The sequence below is a fragment of the Aspergillus alliaceus genome (genome assembly GCF_009176365.1).
Source record: "Aspergillus alliaceus strain CBS 536.65 unplaced genomic scaffold BDW43scaffold_1, whole genome shotgun sequence".
Classification (NCBI taxonomy): Eukaryota; Fungi; Ascomycota; class Eurotiomycetes; order Eurotiales; family Aspergillaceae; genus Aspergillus; species Aspergillus alliaceus.
In genome coordinates this window covers 604,164-617,346 of record NW_022474684.1, presented here as the reverse complement: position 1 = coordinate 617,346, position 13,183 = coordinate 604,164, and the positions used below count along the sequence as shown (strand labels likewise).

The window sequence follows — 13,183 nt, the reverse complement described above, 5'->3', positions numbered from 1 at the left end:
GTCTGACCTCAGTTTCAATAAAGGCTAGAGTGACCCCTTGTCTTCAGAAGTTGTGCGACGATTCCACGAGGGATACAACATACGCTTGTCATATTTCGATCTCACGCCTGAGTACTACACCTGTGTGTCATAATTCGACTTAAAGCTTGTAGAAAGGGAAACTACGTACATACAGTATACTGTCCTGTACCCAATGGATTTTCACTTATCATGAGCATTCGACCTGGATATAGATGCCATCGAAGAATGACATCGCAATACACCACCTGATTCTATACATCTAAATCTAAATACGTCTAAGGATTGGTCCATCCCCTACTTTCAGTCAACGCACGTACCCCAGTCCCCAACTTCAAGAAACCAGCCCTAAATCGATACTCCCAATAAACAGAACACCAAGATAAGATCAAGATTAGATTAGATCCACCAAGCCCGATACCATGTCTCAGATTTGAGTCAACTATCCTAATAAATCAGAAACATCAATCATCTACTTATAGCCTCATATAAAAATAAAAAGCCCATATATCCCCCACCATTAAATAAATAAATCCAGAAAATAAACCAAAACCCTAACTCCAATCCTACCCACCCAAATCACATCACATTACATTCCATATAATCGACCAAAAAGTAAAAACAAACATGCACCCTAGGTAACAACCAGCCCAAACCAAAACACCCCAAAAAAAGAACAAAAGGAAAAACAACCAGAAAAAGAAAGAAAAAAGAAAGAAAAAAGAAAAGAAAATCACCTCCTCTTCCTCCGATCCGCCCCCGCCAACGGCGCCTGCGGAAAATTATACTCCTCGCTCCAACTATCCTTAGCTGGTAGATAAAGTGCACAGTCCTTGAATAGATCCCGAACAAAGCGGATGAAATTCGAGAGGCGTTGTTTTAGGGACATTTTCTCCTGCCTTTTTTTCTTTCTTTCTTTCTTTTCTTTCTTTTCTTTCTTTGAGATTTGTGGATTCTTAACTTTTACTCGACTTTTTTTTTGGCTTTATTCCTAAGGAGAGATAAGTTAGCAAGTACTATACTATCTATTAGACGAGTAAGTGATCGGTATCGGGAGGCACTAGTAGTATGAATGCACGTAACCAAGACGGATAATTCCTTTGTTTCATTTCGCTTTTCTTCCGATTTCTTTCCTTTTTTTGTTTTTCCTTTTTTTTTTTTTTTGGTGGTAACTGGTTCCCTGGACTTGTTTTCTGGGGAGGTCGGAGCAATGTTGTGTTACCTTTACCTATATTGAGCGAGGAAATTAAATTGGGGAGAGATGAGGCGAGGTGTATGCATGTTTCTTTTGTTCTTTTTCTGTTTTGTCTTTTCTTTGATTGGTTGGTTGGTTGGTTGGAAAGGGGAGATTGAGTATGATTTTTTCTAGATGTTTGGGTATTTTCTTGTGGAATATTGGGTTGAGTCTCTTTTTCTTCTCGTCTTTTGGATGTTGCGGGTGGATGGGTTGATGAGTAGGGGGGAGGACGTAGTAGGGTAGGGCTTACCAATAGTGGTGGTACTAGTATCAGGTGTTGGTTATAGGAGGAGGATTCGGGTTACAGTGATAGGAGGTGCATAGGGTGGTGACGTGTCGGAAGTCAGGAAGGATTGGAAGACTTTATCAGAAGGGTTGAATTCGGGCCGGACTGAGATCGGGCATCTCATAATGTAAAGTATATAGTACGAACTGCTATCACCCATGGGTCACCAAGTGGCGTAGCCCGCTCCCATAGGGATACGAACGGCCATGATTTCCAATGAGTACTTCTACAAGCGTCCAGGCCTCTTGGCTGCCTTCCGCCGTCAAATGATCCACCCCCTCCCCATCGGCTTATCTCAGACGACTCCTAGAACTACCCGGCAAAAGACAAGGGGGCGAGCCTAGCTCAAAGTTATGAATGCCATAACTTCATTCCTACAGGCTAGCTAATCCGAATCACCAATTCATACAAAGAACGCTATACCAGGCTACATTAATATAAAAAAAGAACTCGGGAGATCCAAGCGTCTAGCCATTCCAAGGATCAAACCCTAACGACCCGCACGGTACCATGCCTCGGCGGGCTCACCCAAGCAATCTCCGACAGTAGTCACTGCATCAGTTAGCGGCTGTATGTGCAAGCCCCCATGGATAGGAACAGGAAGGAAACCACATACTCTTCAGACCTCTCGCCTTGATCTCCTCCAGCATCCGCCGAGCGAGGTTAACCACCGTTTGTTCGTGGATGTCGTGGGCCAGCACAATGCTACCGCCGGCATTGAGCTCATTGACGAATTTCTCATAGCTGTGGTCAATCCGTGTGTGGTCATTATTCTCGTAATCCTTGGTATCTATACTAGAGGTGATGACCTTGTAGCCTAGATCGCGCATCACGCCCAGGACCTGATCGTTAATATCGAAATACGGAGGCCGCATGTATGTGGGAATGTCGCCCATGGCGGGCTGCAGAACGGCCTCGAGCCTCGTCATCTGTTGCACCGTCTGGTCATAGCTCAGAGAGGGGAGGCTGGGATGGTCGTATCTGCAGGGGTCAGCGCTCTTTTCAATTGCTGCAGGTTGTGGGACGTACGTGTGGGATGCGACTTGATGGCCTTCGCGCCTCATTCGCTGGATCACGTCGGGATAGGCCTGGCTTCCATCCCCGATCATGAAAAAGGTGGATCGAGCTCCGTACTCGTTGAGCAGGTCCAGCAATTGGTTGGTGTAGACAGATGGTCCGTCGTCGAAGGTCAAGGCAACAGTCCCCGGACGGGTGCATTTTGTGATGACCTGCCCGGTAGCCACGTTGGCAGTACCGGATTTGGCGCTATCCGCCGCAGGCATAGAAAAGACCCGTGAGGTGAGAGTGAGAAGAAGAGAAAGAGTGAAGAAAGTATACATCTTGTCTATATGGGGATGTAACGACTGGGGCAGTAGTAATGGGAAGATAGCGACAGTGAGCACTGCAAAGTCCACGAATGATGCAGTAAGGTGTATGATGAAAGTGGGAGAGGGAACCAAGCACAGATGCAAGTTTGAGATAAGTGATTGAAGAGTGAGATGAGGAAGGAAGGAAGGAAGGCAGTCAGTCAGTCGATGCTGCTTAAATAGTCCACTCCACCTGGAAGCAAGAAAATACTCATGATACAACAGCTGTGGATATCCCGGTAATGCTCTAGACGAGGTTACACATAGCCATGGATTCCAAAGAAGTATATAGACGATCTATCCCAGTACTCATCGCTCCATAGGGGAACCTACTTGATATGGTGGACGAATCTTGACTTCACATGATTGCTCAAGGCGCAGCCGCAGAAATGGAAACCACCACTATTGGCCAGCGTCCGGGAAACAAGAGCTTTGACATTGATCCACAGCGGTGGGCAGCATGGTATTTGAATCAGTTGGTATACATCCTGGCTGCGAGGAGACCGTGGTGGTGGCTGGAGCAACAGCCATGAAGAAGGGTCCCTGCCTGCCCTTTTTTCTCTAACCCTAATACCCCTGTTGTTTGATATTCGCTTTGATGCACCTCCCGGGTTCCAAATCAATTCATTGGCTATCACGCGGATACGTATCAATAAAGAAACAAACAATGAAAGGAACAGGTAGGCTGCTCTTAAATCCCGCAAGATCTATAAGAATTGGGGCTACTAGAGCTATTGCGAAGGAGTGATGTGCTGGCCCGTCATCGACCATCGCATGGGATACAGCTCAGACCGCTCCAATTAAGGGCAAAATAAAATAGTACGCTATTTGAATCTAAGCGGGGAATGGGTATGGTCAGTAGTCTCATGGGAAGTTATTCTTCGACATTCGATTCGGTGGTATGTCGCAAGGGGATTAAATGATGTCAAGCAATAGTCTGCTGTCCAGTAATTGATTGACCAGGATAGACAGACCAAGGGATATCTATAGAACACGACCGTCTAGGAACATCCTAGCCGAAGATCGATGCTGCCTTGCAAGCAATATTCCTTTCGCTCTACTCACCTTGCCTTGACACCCATGCTGCTGCGATTCTGGAGATCAAGAGCACGCAATCCGACATCAATTCGTACACGTAGACACTCAATTTGGCCTACACGAAGGAGACCTCGGAGTAGTGCTATGTATCATCACAATAAGCTATTAACGTCCAACTTCCTTCATCTCTCAGCACCTCATAAGAATTAAATACGAATACATGGTACACGAAGTTATGTAACTATAGCGTTGGAGTCTCAATCGACCACTTTTCCCCAGCTGGTTCCATATCCTATCCGATTTCTTTCCGCGAGAGACCCCACTACCTCTTGACATACTTCTTCATGGAACGCTTCTGACCTCTCTCACGCTCACGCTCAAGGAACTTGCGCTGCTCATCAGCGGTCATGCCACGCAGTATGCGCTCCCGCTCCTCCTTCTTGATCTTCTCGGCAGCTAGCTTACGCTCCTCAGCCTTCTCTTCCTCATCCGCGCGACGGAGCTTTTTGATCTCCTCCTCGCGCGAGTGGCGGACCTTGCGCATCACTTCGGCACGGAAGTGAGCAACTGCAACGAGCCTATCGGTGAAACGAAGGAACTGGTTGAATAGTGGCAAGGAAGAGGCATAACCGGAAGCGGAGGAGGGGAGAGACATGCAGATATGGACGCGTTTCCGTGGGGTAGTTTCCTCGATCCTATTAAAAGAAGGTTAGAATATCACAGGGACGAACCTCCAGGGGCACTCACTTCAAAGGCTTGTCAGTAGGCTGATCAGTGACGATAAGATATTTGAAGTCATCACCGGCCTTTTCGATGGCCTGGATCAATTCCGGGTTAAGCAGTGTGTCGGTAATCTCAGCACTTTCCGTCATGACGGTCACCCAGGATGGAAGCTTCGAGTTCTCCTTGGTGAAAGTCATAGAAGCATCGTAGCGATCCTGACGGAACTCGCGCATGTAGTTCTTGTGCACAACAGCCCAGATAAATCCATCGTAGGTCGAGTTGTTCACCTTCAGAGGAGAGGTATCCTTAGCCGGAACCGGCACGATATCCTTCTCCTTGCCATCGAAAGTGTAGGCAATAGCTTCGTAGGTCTCGGTGGGGCTAGGCCAGCTCTCAAACAAGAAACCAAAAACTACATCCATCCAGTAGGTGATCGGGTTGTAGCGCTTCGGCAACTTGATGGCGACGTCAACAAAGGCCACGTTCTGCCGGCCAGTAGCGTAGGAGGCGAATTCTTGGGCCGTTTTCTCCTTCAGGATAGCTTCCGGCGAGGTCAGCACCGAGACGGTCTCAGGTTTCTGAATGCCATCAAACCCGACGACCGCGAACTCATTCTGGAGAGCGGGCGCATGAACCTGAGCCCACTCCCGAGCCTTGCGTCGATTCTTCCGCGTGCCCCAGAGATGGAAGACAACGATCAGCAGGATGAATGGCATGACCATTGCCTCCTGAAGGAAGTCTTTCGGGGAGGTCCGCTCCCAGACCCGATACCATTTCGTGTACGGGACGGCGTCGACGCCCGGGGTACTAGATGCAGGAACACCAGATGGCGCAGCTGCCAGGATAGATGCAGGAGACGGCTCAGGCGCTTTTACGAAGTCGGCAAAGTCTAATTGTGAAGACAGTCACGGTCAGGTCCAGGTTCAACAGGGGGTAATCAATGGCCCCCAACGCAATTGGAGAATACATGGGGTACTTACCATCCTCAACCTTTGCTGACCCCGATGGCTGGGAGCCGCCAAACATGTTCTTGAACAGGCCCGCCATGATGGGGAAGAGTGGAAAGTGAGCACGGACGGGAACTGGGCTGTCAAGAAAAATGGCGACGTGGCGGAGAAAGAAAGAAGGGAACGGGAAGGCTCGTCGGGTCGAATTGACGTCCGTCGCAAAAGCGATCGGTTCAACTTTAGTCTGTGGAGCCGAACTCGAACACGAACCTGAAAGATAAGGCCAAAATCGAGGCTAGTCTACTTTCGACGGAACGGGTAATGAGCTCAAAAAATGCTAAAAATCTCGCATTCAATTTATCTAATAAACAAGTCAAAAAGACAGGAAAATCAAAGAATTCTTTTGTTGCACTTCCCAATCAATACCCCAGAAGACCTTGCCAAACCCACAAGTAAAGATATAAAAAATAGAATACAACAAAGGAAGAGCGAAGTGGTATCCTGCACAAACAAGCAGATAATAACAGGAAGTCCAACGCCAGCACTTTTGTTAGCAATACAAACCATCTAAACTCGCTTCCAAAAAGAAACCAAAAAAAGAAGAAAAAAGGGGGGGGAGGACAAAAAACAAAAGGACTATATAGAGTATACAGGAAGTACAAGGCAGGCTGCAAGGCTGCAACAATTAAAAGTTAGGTCGTATCAAGTCATTAACACCGCAAAACTCGCTGGAGGAACAAAGGAAAATAGAATGAGTGTGAAGAGTTCTCGAATATGATCAAGATCTCTTGCATGGAAGAAGATGATCACTGGCCATATGCCGGTGGGGGATATTCTTCGTGGTCAGGACGGCCCCAGAACGCACCACTACATGAGTTGGTGGGCAGAAGTTTCTCGTCCCGCATTCGACGAGCAATTTCTCCTGCCAGTCTCTCAACCAAGGCCTGGTCCACGGTATTGGCGCTAGGTTTCTCGTCGGTGAATGGCAGGATAGACGAAGGCAGCTGTCGTGAGGGACCAGAATCCTGTTTCTCACTTTCACGTCGGGCGGCGATGTAAGCGCGGACACTACCTCGGGGAGTTGCGTCCACATCTTTGGGTTCGGCGCGGGGTCGAGGAGGCTCAGTGGAAGATACTCCAGTCTCCCGAAGCATATCGGTCGCAATATCGCGGCGAGGCATAGGGCGCGAGATGCTGGGGCGGTGCCGCTCGGGTATCGCAGGAAGGCGGAAATCGCTTTCCGGCGACAAGGGTGGCGTGATCGGGTCATCAGGCTGTTCGTTAAGCACAGGTAGGGGCGCCGAGCACACGGACGGGCTGCTAGCAGTCTCCGTAAAGGAACTTTCATCGCTCACACTCGCCGCATCCTCGCTAGCTTTCGGGCGTCGCAGATCCACCACACGCTTCTTACGTTTCCTGGAATGTGCTTTTGAGTGACGACCGGCCCCCAGGTTCAAGCCATAGCCACTGAACGTATGTGTCGAAGCTGAAGATCGACTGTGGGCCGATACTATGCTGGCGCTATCCTGGAAGGAGGACATGCTTCCCACCTGAGAATGGGTTCTGGAAAGCATGGGGCTCAAAGGCGATGTCGAATGGCCATTCAGGTCGCTCTGGTCGGAGGGCGATGTCCATGCGCGATAAACTACTTCCTGAATGGAAGGGGTGAAAAGAGATAATGTTCGCTGGGAATCTGTAAGAGCCGCCAGTCGTAGGAGGTTCTTCTGCGAGAACAAGGAATGCGCCTCGACGGAGGAATCCAATGAGAGAGAGGCGATTTCCGACTCGTCCAAAGCGTTACCCAACGAATCTACGGGATCCTGCGGAGGGCTAGCCAATGGATCTTGACCAGGGCCCTCACCCGCTACCTTGTCCGTTTGATTTTGCACTTCCTCGCCGGCGCGGTACTCTGGAACCCACAGTCGCAGGGATAACCGATGGATAATGGCGGGTAGCTCGTCCATAAACAAGATGCGTAACTGGGCCTCGATTTCCCTCTGCAAGAAGTCGCGCACGAACGGAATCGAATCAAATGTGGACGAAACCTTCAGCGATTCGAGTGGATCGTTTCGGAAGACAACGGTAATTCCTTTTTGCTTCGAAAAGACCAGGATGACAAAGCCGGATAGCTTGAAATCGGATAGAGTGATTTGAAGAGGAATGGTGAGAGGAGTTCTGAAGTGCAAAGCACGACGGGTAAGCGACATCGGCGTTGGGTTGTGACACGAAAAGCATTACTTACGCTGCAGCCAAGGGTAACGGCGAGGCAAACGAGGGTCTTGTAATCAGGTAGGTATTGAGAGGATTCGCCTGAACGCGCGTTTTGAGAGTCAGGAAGGCATCCCCGGTGTAGGACATCTTGAAGATGCCTCGAAAGCGATCCTCCGCTAAATCACCAATCTCCAGGATTTCCAGATCGGGCGGAATGGAGCCCAAATTAAGCTCGGTTACGATGATGTCGTCGACGATGATGGGAGGTTTCGGCGATTTATTCAAAGCCGCTGTTAAGAGCTCTTGGGCGCGAGTGTAGAAGCTCGCGTCCGCCATGAGCGGCGACCAGTTGAAGTTGAACGCCATATCCGATCATTGAGAAGGGATGGGTTGACTCGAGGAGACCCACGGCGACAGGGGGGAAGCGGGAAAAGGGAAATAAAATACAAAATGAATTAAATGGTAGACAATAATATTGAAGAAAGGGGGGAAGAGAGGAGAGGCGAGGTTGGAGAGGCGTGGTGGAGGGGGGAAAAGGCAGTTTAGCGATGATAAGCCGGAAGTGAAGGGAAAAATCGAGCAAAAAAGGATTGGATGGAAAAGGCCCAGACGAAGGCGACGATTCCCGAGGGCCTCGTTCTCAGAGGGTATGCACTCGCGTGATCTACGCGACGCACGAGCACACTTCCTATCTCTTTGGTTTTATTTTATTCTTTATTTCTTTTCCCTTCTATTCTTACTTCTTTTGTTAAAAGCTAAATAATATAATTTCCATTAATCTATTTGATGCATTATTTCTATAATCATAGTGAAAAAGAAAAGTTCTAGTGTAACTCCCAAAGCGGGAACGGATTACAGGAAGTGAAAAAAAAAAAAAAAATTATACGCCCAAAAATACGTCACTGTACATCTGACCTTTAAAATCCAAATAAATGACATGACACATCCACTCACATACTCTCTCTCCACCAACCTCCACCCTTTCCACTTTTTGATGTTTCCGATCTACTCCGATATTTATCAATGATGCACCGCTTGGGACTTTTTTACATAACTACTGAATACCAGAACAAGATCGCATGATTTTCATTAGTCTACATTTCAAGGGGGCTCTTACAAGTGACAATGGCTATTACTAAGAAATTCCCAGGAAACATTTCTTCCGCTCATCGGCATTTACGCCTCTTCTTACTGGACGCTCCCGTCAACTCGGGGGCATTTTTGTATACTGACCCGGCAACTAGCGGGCCATAACCAGTACTATTCATGTCGATCATTTTGGAACATTATCTCCTGAATATGACTCGAGGCAACTGCAATTTCCCATGATCGCCAGCTATTCCTCTTCGGCGCATGAGATATGTACGATAGGTGACATGGATATTAATATACTTACCCCGTGGGTGGGCCACCCGCAGACTGTTCCACAGACAAGTCTAGAAGCTGCAGTGTGGCTATACAAAGAGTACCTTTGGTTCCAAGTGGTATTTGTACATAATTCCACTGGATAAAACCATTACTAGTAGAAACCGAGTGCAGAACCTGTGAAACTGAGTCTTAAAACTACTTCTACCCGTATCTCCTGCAATTCACTGCAGATTTAAAATTGGTCTGTATATTATATACTACCGTTCAATATATTTTAGTTGTAAAGAATGTGAATCGCATCCAAATGCCACGCTTTCACTGCTCCTCATTCTTTGAAAATTAAACAGATTACCTTGAGATAGACTCGCATAGCATGTCGAGGTCAGGCCGCGACTTGCACGTGTGCATGTGTGACTCGGCGAACATGCCGACTTCTGCTCTTTATTACGTCGCATACTACAAGATATGAACTCAGAGTACCTGCACTGCAAGGAACGTTGATGCCATCCTCCTTCGATGGCGGCAAAAGACACTTTGTTATCCCTCGACCGAGTCATCTACGTTTACTGTCGCGAACTTACGGCCCAGGTGCGATACGTGAACTATCAAAGCTCGAAGAATGGTACGACACATGGGACACTCTTACTGTTCATAAGGATGAGGGCGGGATCCGCAGCGAACGTGATGTATACAGGCCACACGCTTTGCAAACGTAGCATATACTTAGTGACTTCAAACTTGTTAATATTTGCGAGCTTCGGACTCTACAGTCGGTGAAGACCCCGTGTCTTCCGGGTCCGACGAGGACAAACACGATACTTCTTAAAGATAGCCAGGTGTGGGTTTGAGCTAGGCTGGCTCGCGCAGGAGATTCAAGGGTACCATATATTGACGCTGCGCGATTCAATACTGGCCCCGAGACTGTTAGGATATGTTTTTGAAGAGACGTTGCACCGTATTGATTCCATATTTGAGGAAGTCGTTGGATATCGTCCGAGTATTTTGGACCTGCGGATTTGAGGATTCCTACGTCAGCACCGTGGAGAATGAAGGACACTGGACTATGAAAAGGAACAGCGAAATGTAAAGTTTGGCAGAGATATTATCGGATGATTCTAGGAGGGGACGCCCGTCGACGCCCGTCACTGTCGACGATGTATAAATGCGCCGACCTGTTATTGATTTGGATAACGCTTCCTGGCTATATGAGGAGAAAGGTATATGAGTATTTTCGCTAGAATGCGGTACCTGTGAAATTTGTCTCGGAGATCTCATCGTCAGAATATCAGTGGACCAAGGCTGTGTTAAGAAATTTTCAAGGAATGATATCTAGTATCCAGATACAATAACAGAAAAAGAAGTACAGTACCATGTAAATGCTAGTCGTGCCGTGAGTCCCGCTTTATTAATGACTTTTATGTAGAAGTTGATGATTCCCTGGTATCTATGAAGTATCCGCTGGCGATTACAATAACATAGTAGCAGATCGTCTGCAAACTGAATATTCTCAAGTAGAAGAAAAGGAAGTTCAGCCATGTGCTCTGACTTTAAGGGACTTATGCTCCTCTGGGCTTTCCTCCCCGTCCTCCACGCCCTCCACGTCCTCCCCCTCCACCACCGCGACGCCCTCCACGATTCTTTTCGACCCCACCTCTGCGGTCCCGACCAGCTCCGGGACTGAGTGCATCACGAGACTTGTTCCCAGGACGACCGCGCTGTCTAGCAGGGCCATCTCCATTCAAGTCATCTCTGCTTCCATAGTTGAATCCAGGAACGCCCTTCAATCCCATCTTCCCGATGACCTTCTTGTCCATTGGAGGAGGCTCGGGGCATGCCATGCCCTTGATGGCCATTTCGTTTGCGAGTTGAACGAGGCCGGGCTTATCGAGCCGAAGCGGCTTCAGAAGACCGGACCCAGCAAAGAAACCTATGAACGACGAGTAAGCACGTTGCTTTGTCTCATCATCGATGCGGTACATGGCCTGCGCGACGGCATCGGTGCATGAGGCAGCGGCCTCGTTGATCGCGTCGGTTTGGGGGTGGGGTTTGATGGGCAAGTGGCGATTGGCCTTCATGAAGAAAGACTCGGCTTCCGTGAGGAGGATGATAGCGCGGCCATCATTGCCAGCGCGGGCTGTACGACCGACACGATGCACGTACTGTTCACCGTTCGATGGCAAGCCGACCTGGATGACCAAGTCGACATTGGGGAAATCCATGCCACGACCGATAACATCCGAGGCGAAGAGGATTCCGGCGGCTGCTTCCTTGAACTGAGCCGTGGTTTTCGTGCGAGAGCTCTGGCTGAGTCTGGAATGGATCTCAAATACCGGCAACGGAGTCAAGCCCCGGGAAAAGACTGCTGCGAAGAGGGCTACCATGTTTGCGGTCACCCCGAAGACAATGATTTTAGAGTTGTTCTTGGTTTCGAGATTGAGGAGAGAGGTAAGCATGTTAAAGGTGTCTCCCACAGACGGCATCAGAACGTGGTACTGGGGTACTCTCTCATGCGTAGGTGTTTCATTCTTTTCAATGGTCGAAATGTTACAGTAGCCTGGCTTCAACACAACGCTGACCACATCTTTGACCTTGGGCGGAATAGTGGCTGAGAAGCACATGCCTTGCCAGCCAGTGCTTTTTGGGGGAATGAGTTGGAGGATTCGCTTCACATCAGCTAGGAAGCCGGTCTCGAGCATCGTGTCGGCTTCGTCCAAAACCAGAGTCTGAATGTTAGACAGCTTCTCAGCCGTCTCGGGTTCGGATAAGTAGTCTTTTAGTCGTCCCGGGGTTGCTACAAGAATGGACGGCGCCCCCTTCATAAAGCGCGAAAGAGCAGATGCCCGAGCCGTTCCACCAACTGCAATGTGACACTCAAGAGGTCTCGCAAGCTGTGATGTGAGTTGATCACATGACTTGGCGATTTGCTGGGCAAGCTCTCTGGTTGGGGTGATGATCAAGATGGCGACCTGACCTCTTGGTGGCGCCGAATGTCCTTGGAGTAGACAGTGCAATGCAGGTAGCAAAAAGGCAAGGGTTTTGCCCGTACCAGTTTTGGCCTGGACCAGGCAGTCACTGCGCCAAGTTGGAAGTTCAGTCAAAACACGGTGTTGAACTGGAGTCATATACTCAAAGCCCATCGCGCTCACGGCTTGAAGGAGTTTAGAGTCCAGCTTCCCAGCCATGGTTGCGTATGGCTGAGCGCCATCGTTGATTCCGGGGCCTTGCATGAGGGCCAATATATCTATCTCAAGGAGGCTTGCAGTTTATTGCTAGGTCGAACACCAAACACGAAGTAGCACTTGGGGAGAATATAATGCTGGTTGGTAGCAAAACGTGAAGTTATTATTGATACAATGCCAAGCTCCCTGAAAGATTTGGGTTAGTATTCCGAATGGGTCGCTTCTACTACTAATGCAGCAAAGAAATAGTCCCGGGGAAAGGTTAGCAAGTGAATTCTTTCTGACTTTTGCACATGGCTGGCTGTGAATCAATCAATATATGTAGTCTAGACTACCATCAACAACGCAGAGATTTGTTGCCAAGCACGGACATTGGTGATAATTGGGTACGCTATACCTGATTAGGCAGATATGCAGGTTAGACCGACCTTCCCTAAGTAGGTAAGGCTCTGATCATTCCACCAACTATGAGCATGAAAATAGTAGCAGCAGCAGTATACCTACTCAGTTCATCTAATCGAGACCAAAGAAGTAAACAACATCAACTTCCCCAACAAACATCAACAATCCCACCACACCAATATCCCCATTACCACCATCCTAACAAAGACCCACAATCCCTCCCCCTCAAATCGTCTCCTACTACTTAAGGGTATACTTATCCAACTTCTCCCCCGGCTGATCACACATCTGCAACACCAGAGTCTACCCATCACTACTCCAGCTCTCTTCAAACCAATAATGCTGATCCATAGGACTGTTAAGCTCAACCTTGGCCGGAAAAATCCAATTCTTATGATTCACAACAA

The 13,183-nt window shown here is 48.5% G+C and overlaps 5 protein-coding genes across 5 annotated transcripts; all 5 read right to left on the bottom strand.

The window, feature by feature from the left end:
- Positions 1–183: 183 nt before the first annotated feature.
- On the bottom strand, positions 184–1,182 carry BDW43DRAFT_258225 (uncharacterized protein). The gene has a single exon (XM_032039959.1). It carries the CDS (start codon positions 905–907, stop codon positions 752–754), a length of 156 nt encoding a protein of 51 aa, XP_031906320.1. The 5' UTR covers positions 908–1,182; the 3' UTR covers positions 184–751.
- Positions 1,183–2,031: 849 nt separating this feature from the next.
- Positions 2,032–2,824, bottom strand: BDW43DRAFT_305262 (chitin deacetylase; the record flags this gene model as incomplete). The annotated part of the gene is made up of 3 exons (XM_032045762.1): positions 2,032–2,093; positions 2,158–2,522; positions 2,571–2,824. The coding sequence occupies 3 exons, from the start codon at positions 2,822–2,824 to the stop codon at positions 2,032–2,034; spliced, it is 681 nt and encodes a 226-aa protein (XP_031906319.1).
- Positions 2,825–4,212: 1,388 nt separating this feature from the next.
- On the bottom strand, positions 4,213–5,833 carry BDW43DRAFT_5816 (CCDC47 family protein). Its single transcript, XM_032050269.1, has 3 exons — positions 5,650–5,833; positions 4,694–5,558; positions 4,213–4,641 (listed from the first exon to the last, which is right to left on the bottom strand). Exons 1-3 carry the CDS (start codon positions 5,714–5,716, stop codon positions 4,269–4,271), a joined length of 1,305 nt encoding a protein of 434 aa, XP_031906318.1. The 5' UTR covers positions 5,717–5,833; the 3' UTR covers positions 4,213–4,268.
- A 471-nt stretch (positions 5,834–6,304) lies between these two features.
- On the bottom strand, positions 6,305–8,600 carry BDW43DRAFT_5786 (MDM34 family protein). The gene is made up of 2 exons (XM_032050265.1): positions 7,859–8,600; positions 6,305–7,791 (listed from the first exon to the last, which is right to left on the bottom strand). The coding sequence occupies exons 1-2, from the start codon at positions 8,191–8,193 to the stop codon at positions 6,423–6,425; spliced, it is 1,704 nt and encodes a 567-aa protein (XP_031906317.1). The 5' UTR covers positions 8,194–8,600; the 3' UTR covers positions 6,305–6,422.
- A 2,151-nt stretch (positions 8,601–10,751) lies between these two features.
- On the bottom strand, positions 10,752–12,377 carry BDW43DRAFT_305259 (DEAD/DEAH box helicase; the record flags this gene model as incomplete). Its single annotated transcript, XM_032045761.1, has 1 exon — positions 10,752–12,377. One exon carries the CDS (start codon positions 12,375–12,377, stop codon positions 10,752–10,754), a length of 1,626 nt encoding a protein of 541 aa, XP_031906316.1.
- Positions 12,378–13,183: the final 806 nt, after the last annotated feature.

Coding starts and splice junctions, on each gene's coding strand:
- BDW43DRAFT_5816 (XM_032050269.1), bottom strand. CDS start 5,716: ATGGCGGGCCTGTTCAAGAACATGTTTGGCGGCTCCCAGCCATCGGGG. Junction 5,559..5,649: donor GTCAGCAAAGGTTGAGGATG/GTAAGTACCCCA, acceptor CTTCACAATTAG/ACTTTGCCGACTTCGTAAAA. Junction 4,642..4,693: donor CCTACTGACAAGCCTTTGAA/GTGAGTGCCCCT, acceptor TTCTTTTAATAG/GATCGAGGAAACTACCCCAC.
- BDW43DRAFT_5786 (XM_032050265.1), bottom strand. CDS start 8,193: ATGGCGTTCAACTTCAACTGGTCGCCGCTCATGGCGGACGCGAGCTTC. Junction 7,792..7,858: donor CCGTTACCCTTGGCTGCAGC/GTAAGTAATGCT, acceptor TTTGCACTTCAG/AACTCCTCTCACCATTCCTC.
- BDW43DRAFT_258225 (XM_032039959.1), bottom strand. CDS start 907: ATGTCCCTAAAACAACGCCTCTCGAATTTCATCCGCTTTGTTCGGGAT.